The 17232-nt window shown below is 41.1% G+C and overlaps 1 protein-coding gene across 1 annotated transcript in view; it reads right to left on the bottom strand.

Annotated features, from left to right (window-relative positions):
* Window positions 1–1230: 1230 nt before the first annotated feature.
* The window catches only part of LOC104962198 (dedicator of cytokinesis protein 3-like), a 27664-nt gene continuing 11662 nt past the window's right edge, over window positions 1231–17232 (bottom strand). The window contains exons 2-13 of the mRNA XM_010790608.1: window positions 14471–14554; window positions 13558–13598; window positions 11549–11604; window positions 9016–9112; window positions 7345–7493; window positions 5566–5650; window positions 4131–4172; window positions 3059–3213; window positions 2820–2901; window positions 2673–2733; window positions 2439–2586; window positions 1231–1360 (exon numbers count right to left, since the gene is read on the bottom strand). Coding sequence (XP_010788910.1) covers window positions 1231–1360; window positions 2439–2586; window positions 2673–2733; window positions 2820–2901; window positions 3059–3213; window positions 4131–4172; window positions 5566–5650; window positions 7345–7493; window positions 9016–9112; window positions 11549–11604; window positions 13558–13598; window positions 14471–14554 — 1130 coding nt within the window. The remainder of the gene's footprint in view (window positions 1361–2438; window positions 2587–2672; window positions 2734–2819; window positions 2902–3058; window positions 3214–4130; window positions 4173–5565; window positions 5651–7344; window positions 7494–9015; window positions 9113–11548; window positions 11605–13557; window positions 13599–14470; window positions 14555–17232) is intronic.

Raw genomic sequence — 17232 nt, forward strand, 5'->3', positions numbered from 1 at the left:
CTTGTGTGGTGACTCTAGTTAAGCCATAATTCCACTTTTGGGGTTACATTCTACACGGACCTTGTTTTAGTGTAACACCGAGTATTTTCAGGTTGCCAAGCTAGGCTAGCAAGGCACTCCTAACTTTGACTCTCATGGACTGGACCATGTTTGATATTCTACGCCGCTTAATGGAAAATAAAGAGTGGATTCCATCTTAAATAACTCCGCCTCTAACTGGGAGAAATAAATAAATACGGATATGTTATTTAAAACCACCTCGAATATGTTGTGTTAATGTTATGAAATGTTTTCTCATAAATGATGCGGTAAGCAGGAAGACAGAATTACGTCTAAACTGACGCCGTTTTGCATTTGTATAGGTTGTAGATACGAGCATGGTTTTATATACTATCATGTTTAATCATGTTTTATGCCGTTTGCCAAGACTTGATAAGTCGCTCGTAAAACACAGGAGGTATGGAAACTAAGAACACCATATGTGGTAAATTGTACAGCTAATATAACACAACACATTAGTTGTATTTCCTTTAACTGGTGGATATAGAGTTGCTGCAGAGGGGGGGGTTGAGATGCACAGGCTGCAGTGGAGTCGCTGCGCACAGCTGATCGACAGCTGGGACACAAACCGCCAAATACAAAAACATAATTCAGATCCAGTCGTCATGACTCCACTCCGGAGGGATCCCCCGATCATTTCTTACAGTTTCTCATCAAGGGGGGTGTCTCCTGTCCCCGGTACAAACACACTGCCTGAGGAAGGCTATGTGTATTATTTTTGTCATTAACCTTTTTCGGACCACTTATTTATTTTGGTGACGATCCGACCTCCATGCTGCTACGCTGGTTCAAACTGCATCCACCAAACAATATGATTTATCTCGACCTCCCCAAAATAACCAAAATCTGACACGGTGTGAGATGGTTTTTTTAGCTGCCGTCATTTCCTGCGATCTTCTCCATGCAGTCAGTCAAAATGAATGAATGAAAGGGCGTTTCTTTGACTATTTATAGGCAAACATGGGCGTTCCGTGAAGCCCGCAAAAGCTGCACCGCATTTCGAGTCGGTTGTGATTTATAAAAAGGGAAACAGGCGTAGGAAGTGCCATATGCACTTTCCTCGCCGGTACGCAATGTTTGGTGAATCGGAAAGTGGCGGACAATGTATGGACCTATTTTTCGAATTTATACTACGTAAGCAACCTTCCCACGTCAATCCTACGCGCAGCGTTATACATGAGGCCCCAGATCAGTATAGACGTCATATTTACCATAGTTGGTGCTGGGAGCGGAGTACTTGGTGTTGGACTTGCGGATGATGTTCTCCTGTATCTGGTGCCACTCGTTCTCATTGTTACATCTGTAGAGAGAGACAGTTGGGTGGGGCTGTTAACAACGCACCCATTAGTGGGTCCAGATGGAGGGTTTGGGACTGTGTGCATGGGGACTACATGAACAGCATGTGTCCCAGAGCCGATTTCCTCCTGGAGAAAAGGTAGCAGCAGGGGGAGGTGCTATCAAGCAGCACATTAGCCCAAATGCACAGCTCACTAAGCAAACCTGACAGCCAGCTCTCTACCAGCCTTTTTCATTACTGTGGGCCTGTAGGCCCCTGGGATGGCATGGGGAAATGCACAGACTGGAGCATTATAGGAGCCGACAGTTTGGAGACAGCTCAGCACTGAATCACTGCTTTCTTTTTAAAGGGAAGAGCTCTTCGCCTAGGCAGAGGAATCCAATATAAACGACAGCTTTCTATTCTAAAAAATCTTTATTTCACACTGAGCTGTAAAGTTATCCTGGAAAATACAACATGAGAAAAATGTCGCACACAACAGGATGGCAGAGCGGATGAATGACCTCTGACCCCGAGCGGACGCTAGGGAGGACACTGCAGACACAAGAAGACATCCTAGCTGTTGACTGACAAGAGAAAGTGCTGAGCTTGGTGTTGTTTTTTTTCTTTGTCCTCTAACTTTGCTCAATTATCTAAGTGTCATCTCCCCCGATCTCTTCCCCTCTCCTTCTCTGTGTCTCCCTCCTTCTCTGGGTTGGCCGGCGTACAGGAGAGGCTCTCTGTGGCGAAGCCTAACAGAAGCAGCCAGATTCACAACACGCCAAGTGCCCTATCTCGGGCCCAGGGTGAGCAGCTATTGATTTTCCAGAGGACACTTCATTATCATTCTGGTCAAAACACACCAGGCATCAACACTGGAGCACTAGGTTGTCATGCACGGCATTTGCAGAACAGTCACATTTCCCGCCTCACTGCGTAGACTCTTTAACTCTATTTCCAAAAGAACAGAAGCCACGCAACTTCTACTAAGCAGTTAAACTGACATCTGTATACAAATAATATTCAGTTTCACGATTTAAATGCCAGAGAAATTAGTTTTTAGGGCGACGGTATAATGAAGAAGAGCTCAGGTTTAACTCACGTGTAAACTTTGAGCACAAAGTCCTTCTCCTCTTTGAGGTCTGTGATCGTGTGGAAAACGTCACTCATGGCAAGAACTGCGCAGCCATAAGGTCGTCTGTACTGCACATGCGGGGGGCCTTTCTTTGAGTCGTTCAGCAGCATTCGACCTGAAAACAGAAAGGAGAGGGATGCGCTAAAACATAAGCATTGATAAACCAATTTGTTTTATTATTAAACACTGTGCCATATTTACCAGTTCTTATGACATGTGCAACAATGTACAGATCTCTCTTCAAGTCTTTACTGCTTAGGTCCTAACGAGAAATGGGATGAAAAATGTCCCTTAAGTATTTGAAGTATACAATATTTATATTGAAGACTTGAAGGGAACATATGTTACCGTGAAGAGAGCACACAGACGGTCAACCTTCTCTGGATTCTTTGGTCCTCCATTTTTGTTCAGTTTCACCATGAACTTCTCACTGCAAAAAAAGCCAGTTCACAGGTTCAGAGTGTCAACCACAGAAGGCCTCAGTCAATCTGCTGGTCAGACATAGTGTGTGGACATATGTGAGTGCAGTTTGCATCGGGGGATCATTTGGTTATGAGTGCACTGACATTCCCCCCCCCCCCGCATACCTGATCTGTTTGGCCTCCCGAGTATCATACAGAGAGAAGAAGACGTCTGCATCCTCGCTGATACTGTTGTAGGTAAAGCTCTTCAGGTTGATGAAGAGGTGGTGTGACACAGGGACACGGCAACCGTCACCATGGCGTTGTCTCGTGCTGTCACCCTGGGAACAAAGAAAAAAGTGACCGCTAAAAAGGCTGCTCCTCACTGCGATTGAGGCCGAGTACCTGCCACTCAGTTAATGGATATGCCTATTTAGCAGATCAATGGGGGTACTGTAAGAGGTGAATAATTCATGAATATATGCCCTACAGTGTACTTCATCCTGTCACATGTACATGCTATTTACAGTAGACTTTAGTTACAAGAAATGATGAATGAATGATGGAAACTGCAGCTGTGGTGGGTCTGTTTTTGTTGTGCGGGGCTGCAGGGGGTTGCCTTACTGTGATGTAAACTTCTCTATTTATAGGATGTATGAAAACTATTGTGAATTATGCATATCATATGGTAGCTTCATATTTAATAAACAGACAATTCTGCTTTTAAGGCCTTCACTAAGTAAACATGAGCTTAATTTTAGCCTTTATGGGGTTCACGGGGGACTACATACAAAAAGCTTAGAGAGAAATTGCATTTTAGAAATGCTACATTCCTTAAATGTATGGAGTCCATATGCAACAAGTCCTTGGTTTCCACAAATGAAATGTACTGGACAAACATAAGTGCCTTAAAGCACCATTTGTTCATACATCTTGTTATGTAGCATATGTGATCCCAGTGGGAATCAACTCTCACACTCTGGCAGCATAAGTGTGAGGTTCTTGTGCAGCATGGCAATGAAACCTTGTAATTTATATATCAAGGGCTTTTGTCCCTGCAAGCTTCTTATCCTCAATGCAAAGAAAGACATTGCTAGAGCCACAGGTCTTAATGTGAGAGAGCCAGAGTGCCCCGGCTTTTGAACACTGACCTGGTACAGAGTGTACAGACAGAAGTAAATATTAAGAGATGAAGGGACTGACACATCATGAAGGGTTCTGATGATTTTGAAAACACACATCTTTGAAAGGACTATACCTGGGTTGTGCTTTGCTGACCACAGTGTCTGCTGGATATATGCTGAAAAAGAGCAAAGTTCAAAGGAAAGATGTTAGATCAGTCGGTCCATTCTTTACTCATTCCACACAGCATTGCACTTATTTACCTTAAGCAGCTTCAGACACACACTACCTGTGGGTTGCCTCTGTCGATGCTTCATATTTGACAATTTGCACCTACGTACGTAGCCGAGGGGCTATACTACTGCTCCTGCAGCGCAAAAAGAAGCCCACATGAGGCAAAACATGAGCGTGTGGGAGAGGAGAGGACAAAGCCAGTATCGCCCACACACACCTCTTTGCTCAGCAGCCTGAAAGAACTCCTCTACTCCCCTACCTGAAGAAGTGCCAAGGCCGTGCGCCCTGCCAAAAACAAGCTCACTTTCATCGACAGAGTCAGGATGCTTTTTGGCAAGAGAGAGAGAGCTTTTGTTACTGGACAAAGCATTTAGTGCACAAACAATCTGCGTGCAGAGCTGAGAAACATGGCAATGGGATAATGTGAGGCTGCGGGGCATTTGGAGAGAGTTTTGATCAGCATATGGAGCTTCCACTTGTGACCAGAAAGGATCTCCCTCCTGGACAGCAGTCTCCAGCAGTATTACATTAGGTTTCATAACATCGGTGATGTAATCGCATATTTCTAAAATAGTACCTGCTTCAGTTGGTCTCCTCTCTCTCTCTGTGTGTGTACGTGTACGTGTGTGTGTGTGTGTGTGTGTGTGTGTGTGTGTGTGTGTGTGTGTGTGTGTGTGTGTGTGTGAGTGTATACGTTTAAAAGTCCCAGGTCAGTGAAGAAAAAATACATTTCAGGCATAATTTATTCACGGAAATGTGTCTCAAGTCTAGTTGGCGGATTAAAGCAAGAGTAAAATATGTATCTTATTTTTAAAATAAAGGCTAAAAGATTCATTTGTATTTATTTTCCCGGAGCCTCACCTAGGACTGTCTCTTTGCATTATGTCTGCATTGCTAGCTGGCAATCCCGCATGTGAGAGTCACGTGCATGCAAGAAAAGGGACACACTCAATATGGCGATAAGATAAGCTTAAAGAACAGGTCACATGAGGCAGCTGAATCGCACTCCCTCTCGTGAGTCACCTTCTTATGGATGATTTGATAATCGGTACATTCACACATCCATACACATCCAACCACACATTCCTGTATGTAAAACCTCATGAGCAGGAAAAAAAGCCACCAAAAAATCTCATAGTAGGCATCATTTGAGACATTACAATACAGTTTTACAGAATTTTAAGTAGATTATGAATGCTGCAAAATTGCTTTTCATTTCTCTTATATCCTTCATAGAGTGCACGTTTACTTTTTTAATTTATTATTTTCAATAATTAATGTGGTGAAATTGTACAGCATGCACTGGCTGAAAAATATTCCCACCCTACTGTACATACCAGTTTGTGTAGCTCTGATATGCTGATCTGATCCTGATCCACCATTTCAAACTCTTTTCTGGGAACAAGGTCTAAGCCGAGGTGCCTGGAGAAAGAGGGATAAGAGGTGTATGACAAAATGCAGGCAGAATCAAAACAGTCTCATATTACAACTTCAAGTTAAAATATATTACATGTTAAGCTCTTCAAATACACTCCTGGAGGTTTTTTCACTTCAGCTTTTAAAGATAATATGAATAGTCAAAAGGTGTCACTTAATCTAGCCTAATCAAATCTTAATATGACACTATATAAACATGCCTTCTAACATTCACTAAGGTATTGTACTTAGTTTAAAAATAATGATTTCTATCAAATGCTACTTTTTATTTAAAGGGGCCCCATAATCCTTTTTGGAGTTTTCCCTTTCCTTGAGTGTGTGGGAATGGTCTGCAAAGGTTCAAATCCCCTATGTTCCTTCCAGAGGGAGTTTCTCTCCCACGCCTACGATTTGACTCCTTGTTTACTTCTGTAACATAGTGACACCACTATGTAACACTCGTGCTTCTTTTGGCTAGCACTCCAACACATTGTTTGTGATAAGGGGCGGGACCTCTCTAAGAGTTGGACCAATCACAACAGAGCCGGCCAGCTAACCAATCAGAGCAGACTGGGCTCTGGTTTCAGACAGAGGGTGAAAAGAGGTGCTGCAGCACAGGCAGTATGAGAACAATAAGCACTCTTTGATCTTTAAGGCAGGTAACCATTTCACAGTAAAGGCACATCATAAATATGAACCAAAAAAATAGCACAATAGTCCCCTTTAATTTATTTTAGGTCATTTATTTTGCTCATCATAATTAGACTGTTTAAACTCCAGAAATGCATCAGAAAATTAATATTATGGTTTTTTAGTAGACTCATAATATAATATAACACAAACGTTTACACTTACAACCACTTACATATCTCCTTATATAAACAGTAATCTGTATCAGTTTGCTCGAGGACTACCAGCTACAGTTTAAATCATCACTCAAACTATTTTTGCGATGGCAGCACTATCAACAGTCAATTTTGGTTTAGGCATGTACTGATGACAAGATTTCGGGTTATTAGGTTTAAATATTACTTAAACACTCCGAGACGATTATGTATTAAACAGACCAACCAAAGCGTCTATGGATTAAAGAGGTTAAGTGTTTCCTTACACCTCTAGTTCATGCTTTTATATTTCAAACTAAATCGTGCAGCCTCAAAACATGCACTCAGGGCTGCTGTGATCTTTTAACCATGAAATTAGATCACTACAGCTCTCAGGTCAGTGTGCAATACGAAGCAGTGACCTCAACACGCATGGTGAACAGAATACAGGGAATTTCAGGCTCCACTTCTGAGTGTTTTTTTTACATTACACTCATAATAGTTCATGTAAATATTGGTGTACTTGTATGTGCAATTATTTTATAATAAACTGACAGCCACTTCATATAAAGTTCTTTCTCAGCTGAGAGGGAGCCCTCATATGTTTGATCTGTTATGGATGCCTGTCACAGTTGAGTTGGATGGAGTTTTAAACTGGCAACAGTGGGAATATGTCTTTACAGTTCCTCCAGGGGGATGTGCATTGACTTTAAGCCGCTTGAGATTCACTCATCTGCTAAATGACCATAAAATTACATCATAGAGGATGTTATCCCGCACCCACTCATCCAGTGTTGTAGATCTCTCCAGTGCCAAGGAAATACTGTATTCCTTGTGCAGCCAATGTTAATACAATTCAGTACAAGAGTCACTCACTCATTGCCCCAGTCGAGTCGTACAGTGATGTGCCGCTTGATCTCACGAGTCTGATCCTGGGCGAGGTGACCCTGGATCAGCTGCCGGCGCAGGTCGATGAGCTCATTCATCACATGACGCAGCTTATGGAATAGATCCACCTTGTGTTTCTGTTGGAGCATCCAAAAAAAGGCTTGGTTAGGATATGTGATCTTCTTCTGCTGCAGCATTTATGTAGAGATTATTAATTGCCCTCTTTAACTACAGCGCTGGACACTGAGAGAAAACAAGAGGTTACTAGCAGATTGTTCTCTGATATCAGACTCTGATGATTTATTATTCAGTCAAAGTAGGATCAAGACACAAATCATGTTCTAACCACTCCTTGCCAGCCTGTGCAGTTAGGAGAACAAATGTGTGATGCTTCTGACATTTAAGTCGCACTGCTAACGAAACAAATTTTTTTATTCCCCTTGCTTTGACCTCCTCACGGTAATGACTTTCATCACTATTTGTCGTAAACTAAGGACAACCCTTTTAATTCAGGCATTTTGTGATTTTGTGTTCTCCGTAATGGCACGACAAGTCCACATTACCACCCAGGTTTGTTTACATAAATACAAAGATTAAGCGGCACCACATTGCCGATGTAAATTTAATGAGGATAAGCCCTGCATGTTCTCAAAGGCTGCTGGAAAACAAAGATTTTTTTCAGGGTTGATGAGCCCTTTCGGGTGTCTATTCTGCGGGGCTAATTACGTACATTAAAACAGATACACAGTTATGCTTAGGCCATTGCTCCCTGAAGTAATCCCATGAATTGTAATTGGCAACAATAAGGTGAAATGTAACAACATTTAGCCAATGCTACATCCTATTATTATGGATGCAACTGTGGCAACATGGCCCATATCACACAGGGGGTGAGCACCAAAGCGGGTTCTGTTAAATCAGCGCTTCGCATTAGTCGGGCTTCAGAGAAAGTTACATCACTACACCAGCGCCTCCGGCTCCTTAGTTGCTCAGAGCATGAGCAGTCCTCAGTGAGAGGTTATGTAAAAACTCGCTGCCAGCTCCGCAATGTATCTACTCAGCTCCAAACTCCAAACCCTACCAACCACTTCTGCCTGCCCCCTCGACACATAGCAGGATTAAGAATGCTTTAGGTTTTCCAGTAATCACTTTTGCCCGGGAAAGTAAAGGCTGACTGAAGGTGGCGAGCAGAGCTGGATCTTAAGATGATGCACAAACTACGAGAGGGAGGCTTAAATCAATCAATGGCTGAATGACACAGCATGAAATTGCATGCGACAGGTCTGCAGGCCATTATCTGTGGCCACCATTTCTGTTCCTACAGAGATAGTATATGAAAATGTAGGCTGGCAGTCAGAACGACATGCTAATGGAAAAATATCTAAAGGGGCTTTCACTGTATGTTAGCACTGTATCTCTTTGGGTTATTCACTATAGTTGATGGTTATACAGGTGTTTAATTAAGTGCAGGGAAGAATAAAACATACTGGAAAAGATTATTCCACCAAAACCCCTACGGAGGATGGAAATGAAACAACGATAGATGCAATATCTTTTTGTTCCAACTCTCTTGCAAATGTGTTAGATTTAGTCTCACATGTATTGCTTGGTGTTTTGTTTCAAGATGACGGCGATGTATTGTAATATAGTGCTACTGACCACATAGAGCTGCTTCCACAAGACCCCCCATTCCTGCAGTGTGGAGGTGGTTTCTGTGATGATGGGGTCCTCCAGGGGCACCACCGTCTCACACAGCCTGCAGCAAAAGAGAAACATGTAGATGAATGTGAGCGTGCACAACGATACAGACAGTTGTTCGGCAGTGATGCAAAGTCGCCGGATTAATTGAGCAGATAGCTAATGCTGAGCTGAGTAACGTTAGTAGAGGACAAGTAACTGATTACTTCTTATATGTTAAACAACTAACATGTTGTAATTTCCGCCTGCTCAAAACTGACATAATACCGCAGGCATTAATGCCACAGCTTGAGGCCAGCTCTTAAATTAGTAACAGCAATGAAATGAAAAAAGTGAGTAATCTTATGAAGAGTAAGAATATGTTCCCTGGCTGCAGGAGAGGTAGAGCACTTCAGTAAAAAACACAACACACATCCTTCCTGTGCGACCACACTCAGAGAAACACTAAACCAAGGTTAATTCTCTAGTGAAACTTTGCTCACTAAGCTCCGGCCTGTTCTGAAAGAATTATCTTTAATACTGTATCATTGATTCTTGCAACAAGGGAAGCGTCTCCATCCATTACACCATGACTCAGGGTTATTGTCTGTGGCACGAACACTCTGGGAGAACCACAGATATGCAGAAGGTGTGTCACCTCATTAACTCCATGAGACAGCAAAGCACATTTCCCAAAGTGCAACTCCTGGAGCGAGGAGGTATAATAATGTGGATTTCCAAGTGTGCACTTTTAATTGTTTGAGTGGAAACAACAATCCTGCTGCTATGTGGAAGCTCAACTGGGAGATGTAACAGCAAACTCCCAGTCCACACTGAGCCACAGCTCCCAGTCTGCAGGGTTAAACCTCCATCAGTTCAGACTGAGAAAGAGATCTGCCGCATGTTTTGTCATCACTTTTATTCTAGCCGATACATCAGGGGCCGGCTTTGCGACGGGAACTTTGGATGACCTCCACTGTGTGTGCATTTGTGTGCATGCGTGTGCGAGAGAGCATGCATACATGTTAACGACTGTCCAATGAAAGTTGTCTTATAGATGAACACATTGATGTATCTGCATCATACTCCCTGTGTAATGATTGATACGAGCTCCTGACTAGTACAGAACAAACAGATAGCATTGCTAATATCATCCTTCCTCTATGTGTCAATGTTAGATACGGATCTGTAGAGAAACCACTGCTGATGTTGTCTTCAGTATTTTGAGCTGCACTTCCCTCCTACATAAAATGCTATGTGCTGCAATAAATTCAACAAGCTATTTTAGTTTTGTTTATGTGTCTACTCAATAATAAACCAATTCAAATATGATGAAATGTTTCCTGCATGTGCAAAGATGTTCCCTTCACTCTACTCTTAGTGTGACCGACACTGGTTGTAGGCATACTTGCCAACCTTGAGACCTCAGAAATCGGGAGCATTTCAAAATGCAAAATGGGGGGGGGGTTAGTTTATCGCTGGAGCTGTTAGATTAATATTAACATGCTTATTGTAGTTCTAAGTGCAATGCCTTGCGGCCTGTAGCACCATCCTTGATGGAGCATATGTGTGGGCAGGAAAGGAGTGAGTAGTGGGCAGGTAAGGAGTGAGTAGAGCAGTTGTCGATTCTTGTTCTGTTTTCTGTGACTATCTGCCTCACCCTGTCAGACTTTCAGTTGCGCGCTATTAAAGAGACGTGTTACCATGGAAACCAAACAATGGTGTAGCTGTATTAAAGTCCGAGCGGAAACAGTCCTGAGTAAATCTGATTTTGTCAGAAATCGGGAGAAATATGACCCCGGGAGGAAACCGGGAGAGGGCAATGAAATCGGGAGTCTCCCGCGAAAACGGGAGGGTTGACAAGTATGGTTGTAGGGGTTGGTGACATGGATAAAATATTCTATTATGTTGTGTTTACTTTAACATTGTGAGATTACAGTTTGCCATGATGAAGTACATTAGGTATTATTAAATGTTAAACAAAATAAGTGGAAGAGACTGGTAAAAATGATTAATTACCTTTCATTTCAATACACTGATATTATCCCTTTAATTCCCGTCAAACCAACTCAAATACAAATACAAAGGGCCAAATACAATCTATCATATTGAAGGGATTGCTTTATTATCAAACTGCCCACCCAAAACTAGTCTAACTAGTCCGTCTCTGCATGTATTTCAGATTCAAAAGCATGTTTTGTTTACTCGTAGCTTTGCATGTTGGATTGTGTTGACACTGCCAGTGCCACAGTATGTCAATAATGTGTTTATGTAACAACAAATTAGTATTGGTGAGTATATAGATCTTTCCAACATTACCAAATATATGTATTGACATCTGCAACCTTCACCGGAGCACACTAGTGAATGCACAGACTTTTATTTGCTACTCAGTCTTTCTTTATCGTATGTTGGTGCCTGTATGGCGGCGGGGTACATCCATCAAAATAAGTTAGATAAGCGCATCTCTAATTATGACGCTGTGCAAGCTCAACTAAAACATCAAACGACTTACCCTCTGTTGGTCACTGTGGATTTCTTCAAGTGGACATAGCTGACTGGGAAAATCCCCTGTGGACAGAGAGGAGGGAGCAGAGATGTTACCGAGTGTGACAGGATCACGTTCTTAATTCTCCTGCAACATGTAACCAACGTGTACAGTATTGTGTTGTCTGTGGTACAATGCCTTCAAGTTAAGATACACTTCTGCTGGCCACACATTATATGTTGAAGGAATTGCTAGCTCACTCTTGCATTATATGTTTAGACCATTTCTGCTATGCTGTATGCTGACATGCAGAGAATAAATGATACTGCGTGCACACACACCACAGAGATGATGAGCCCTTTTGTGGCTTGGCTTAGCAGGGGAAGGGCATGAGAGACTGAGTGGTGCCACCCTTGCAGTTCATCTTTCTTATTCTAATCTGCCAGATGTGAAGAATTGGCCACAGTGAGCCAAACTAATTCCTCTCAGCATAGAGAGAGCATGGGGGCGATTGAAAGTGGGCAGTAGAGTACATAACAAAATGGAGGGGTGTTAGTAAGAACTGTAAATAGCTGATGAGAGTAGGGAAGGACAGCATGAAGCCACTAACACCTACATTTACCAGGACTGGACAGCTTTTGTGCTTCTTTTAAAACATTACAGCAGCATCACATAACACTTCAGCTTCTGACATTTTATTTTAAAAGTACACATACGAAATGGCAACAGATGACCTGCTGCTCTTGTGTTTTTTTTATAATACATCTGGTATTTTTGTTACTGATAATACGACTGCTTGTGTAATGGCTATTGGGCTCTGTTACAGGTTGTCAAGGATGGAGTCTGTCATAAACAGTTTTTACGGAAGAATCAATCCTATAAGAAGCGGATGTGTCAGTCGTATATAATAACCACTTATTGCAGTGCAGCGTATTGATCTCTTTAGGCAGTGATGGGGCTGTATTAGTCTTCACCTATGCTCTTTACTTACTGAGTAGGATTTATCATAATGATGCCGACTGTGAAGTGGATTCAATCTCTCTGTTCTACCCTCCATCTTAACTTTATTTCTGCCTTGATCAAAAATATAACACCACAATAAGTGTGTGCTGCTTCTCTCCTGCAGGAAACACTGAAGAAAACAGTGTATTTCATGTTATGGATTAAAACCGAGTTTTATTTTTATGTATTTTTCAATTGCTTTTTTTTTGCTTGAAAATATGCTTTTAGATCACTAATTGCACCATCTGCTGGCTGAAAGGAAAACCAAATTGAGATGTTTTAGACAATTCTGCACAGGAGAGAAAACAGCAGAGTGGTAATACAGCACACAGAGTGGTGGCTCCATGGTGCTATTCTGGGATGCTATTCTGTAAATTGCCATTGTACAAAAATAAAATAAATGATAGAGGTGGCCTCAAACCAAGGTTGGATTAATTGTATATTTTCTTGTCTCTGTATTTGCCGTGTGTAGACGGCCCTCCAATTAGTCGTAGTGTTTTTATGATATGAAGTCAGAACATCTTGGTTAAAAATGTTTATAGACACAGAAATCTCCTGACCTGTTTTGAAAAACAGGTCAGGAGATTTCTATTTTTGTCAAACAAAGCTCCATTCAATAAGTTAATCAGTCATTAATGTCTTTGTTGTCTAGACAAAGTTATTTTTGGGATGCACATCTCTCATGTCACATTATCATTCACAAAAACGCATTGGTCTCTATCAAATAAAAGCTTCACGTGGAGACAACTCTGTATTACAAAGAGACCAGTTGGCGATTCTTACTGTGTTTATTTAAATATGTGTTAACTTTACTATGATTACTGGCTTTCCAACAACTTATTCAGTTTGCTGCACTACAGTACAAGGTTGTGTCTTAAGTCCAAATAGATCTTTGTATTTTGATTCTGTACTTCAAGTATGCCAGTGTTGATGAGATTCATTTGCTCACATATTCAAAATGCTGAGAACTGTAAGTAGCCTGCAGGAACTAACCCAATCTCCAACCAGTCATTTTTGGATTCTGTTATAATTACCTTGATAGAAGGCTTCTTGGTGGAAAAGCCTCTGTACCATCCTAAAGGAAGAGCAAAATTCACATTAGAAAACCTTGCTACATCACAATGAAACACATTGTAAAGAAAGATGTGACATTACTTTTTACCTTCATTGAACTTGTACTTGATATGTTAATCCGAATGTAATTCATTACCGTTTTTTGCTAGCTAACTTACTTGCTTAAAATAAAATAATTATACTAACTGTTATATTGACTGCTTTGTCATTTTATTGGTCATGAAATGGTAAAGAAATCCGTGAAATCAGTTCTGTAAGCCAATTTAGCAGTTAGTATGGTGGACCACCAGGTATAGGGCTGTATTGAACAAAAAGTTATATCATAATTTCCCAAAAAAGTTACATAAAATCCGCCCTGTTAGGATTTTATTTTGTGTTAGCTTCAGTGAATCCTTCTTTTGGTGTGATGGTGCAGTTTATTTTTAGGTCAAGATCTGGAAATCAATAACTGCTTATAATAACTGCTTTACTAGACTCTATTTTCCATAACATACTGTAAGCAGAAAAGTGTCTAACAGGACTCTCTCAGGAGATTTATTAGGAAATATGGACCTGTGAAATTAAGTTTTTACAACATGATGGTTTGAATGGTGTTTCAAAGCCTACTTCTATGATTAACCTTAGATCTGGCGCAGAAAAACAGAATGCTTTAATTTATGTATTTCACTTAAAAGTAATCACATTTAAATACTGTGACTAGATTTGTTTTTACTTTAGTATGCAGAGTTAGTCAGTCCCATATAAAATACTAGGAAAGAAGGACCCTTAGGCCTGAGTGAACATGTATACTTTAGGCACATGATATCTCTCTGCAGTACAGATCTGATTGTTATTTACAATCAAACACCATCATTTGGGCGGGATTGCTTTTACCTTCACTCTTCTCCAAAATCTGTACAGTTTCCCCAATCTCCAGGACTAAGGCCTGACATGTTGATGACCGGAAGTTGCAGATTACTGAAAAGAGAAAAACAATCATGAGACAACAGTGATGAGAACACATATTTGACCTGATTTGACTGTGATGTATTTTTGTATACAACATATATTCTTTGTGTCATTTTTGTGACCTCTGATTAAGCAAGAGGCCTCTCTCTTGGGGTCTCTATCTAATGTATAAAGTGTAGAGTCTCTGCACAGCATGTCTTTTTGGGTTGAAGCGGGAATTTTAATAAGCTGTTAAACACAAACATCTAAATTCGCTGACACACAGGAACCACTGCTTAGCAAACTGTAAACAAGCTCCCACCCTGAAGTGGGTAGTCATTTTAATAAGCAATTAATTCTTAAGCGGCCTGATTTTTGTGAAATGTTAAGTTAATTGAACTGTCTCCCAAAATAGAGCCCACACAATCTGCTAAGTAGTAAACGCTGCTTTATCATAAGTCGGTATTAGTATAATAAATCTTCCAAGCCACCCGCTTTTGCAGCATCATGCAGTCTTTGACCGTACACAGAAACATCTTGTGACTCAAACACTGATTAAGAACATGATTATTCCTCAGGGGACGATGCCACAGTAAAGACTTTCACAATGGGATGGCCTCTGGAGCCAGTTTTTTTTCATCTATGTAACATACAGGGCTCAGTAAAAACAAACTTGTTTAACTACGACAGGGCTCCACTGATGATTTTAAACCTACAAATGGTGGCCCTTCGAGGGGAGTTTGGTGTGAATCATTATGCTAATGAACTAGCCAGGGGACCCAGTGAGGGGGAGGAAGAGGAGGAGGGGCTTGGGCTCGGCTCAGTTGCCTGTTTGAGGGTAACGAGTGCTCAGTTCCTGTGCTCGGGTAACTATGGCAACAGATCATCTACAAACTGGAGGGCTTTCTTCACTGAAACTGCTGCGGGGATCTGGGCATTTTTAAATGGCGACGCTTACGGATGCTGCATGGCGCTAGAGTTCAAGTCAAGCGTATTAGGCATGTATTAGAGTCAGAGAGATGGATAGACTTAAGAGAGCCTCCTTGTCACCTTTTGCCTCTGCCTGGGGCTCTTTTCCAGCCAGGGCTAAGTATTGCCTATTTTAGAGTGCTATTCTTTAATGGCCTCTATTTCATTTGAATTGCAAAACCTGCACTCACACCATTTTAAAACTCTTTAGCGGAGGCCATGTCAGAACAAGATGAGCTTGTCATGTTCGAGAGAGATGGGCACATCAAGCAGACTCGTATTTTCATAGTCCACCCTGACAAAACCTCCAAGCTGTGTAAACACTCTTTCATTGTGACTAAAAGCTTCAGAGTATTATCATATCCACAAAACAAAAAAACAAGAAAATGCATCTTTTTATACTTCAACATGTTGAACGTAGGATGTTGGAAGGACTGATGGGACAGGCAGTGGAAATGTTGGCAAAAGCAAACATTTCTGCTGAGCAACATAATATCAGTCCAGACTGTCCCTCGATTTAGTTGCATATAGTCCACATGGCATCTTAAGGCTGCTATTGTGTAACCACAAACTCACTGGTAGGAATTATGGAGCTTAAGCACAGCAGGAGACTCCTGCTGTCCTCCACTCTCCTCACACCTCTCCATTGTTCCATGTATCATAGATATATATGTTTACTTATCCATACCTCTATTAGCAACTGCATTTATTCACTCATTTAATATCAGATGTTTGGTTTAAAGGGCATGACTGCTTTAAAAAAAAAAAAAATCCCACTGTTCGTAAAGAAGAAGGAAAAATACATGTTTTTGTATCTTCTGGCTGGCGAAAATGTTGATGGCAGCAAAGAGATGCAATGCATTTTCATAAATAAATATCAGGCTAGGCAAATCTATAAAGACGAAAACCAAGGAAATAGCTAAATAATTCAAATAGCTAAATAATTCTCCAGAAAAGTAGAAGAATTACAACTTAAAGCCAGACAGGTTTACTCATGAAGTATAAAAGGGTGATTCATTTAAATGCTAGATTTAATTAACTAAACTTTAAATGATAATAATTGTCGACGGGCAAAATATAAACTCAAATCTCTCAGAGTTATTCTTCAGATAACATTTTTAACAGCCTGGAAACAGTCTCTTAAGAATCCAGTTTTTCTGAGTTGGTGTAAAGTGAGAACAGACGCTGGAGTTTATTTTCCATAACAGTACCTAATTACTACCACCGCCATCTCCTGAATAAACAAACATGTTATCATTCTGGATTTAATCACGCAGAAGTTATGACATTCAAGCGCTGAAGTTGACACTATTTATGGTGTCACTTTGGTCACCTAATACTGAGAATAGTAGAAGAAAATGCACCCAATGAATATCGAGCCTCATAGTCAAAAGCATTAGACTCAGGAGACCAGAGATATACTGGAGCACAAAATACCTTTTAAAATCAGCCTGAGTGAGAATTAAGAAAGCTCTTCCTCTGTTGTGCCTTATTTTCTAAGTTGCCGCTCTTCACCAGCAGCCTAGAATGCCACTAAAACCCTCACCTTGTTAATAGAATCCTGCGGTGTTACGATGTAAAAAGAGCTGCTATGTGATGATTGCAAGAAAAATGTGGCAATCCAAGGATCTCATTTGTGCAGCAACATTCTCTTGAACGTCTCTTATATCTTCTCTTAATATTCTGTTAAAGGGGCACTACTAGGATTTTTAGGGGTTTCCCTTTCCTCTAGTGTGTGG

The sequence above is a fragment of the Notothenia coriiceps genome, unplaced genomic scaffold (assembly GCF_000735185.1).
Source record: "Notothenia coriiceps isolate Sejong01 unplaced genomic scaffold, NC01 NC01_scaffold00001470, whole genome shotgun sequence".
Classification (NCBI taxonomy): domain Eukaryota; kingdom Metazoa; phylum Chordata; class Actinopteri; order Perciformes; family Nototheniidae; genus Notothenia; species Notothenia coriiceps.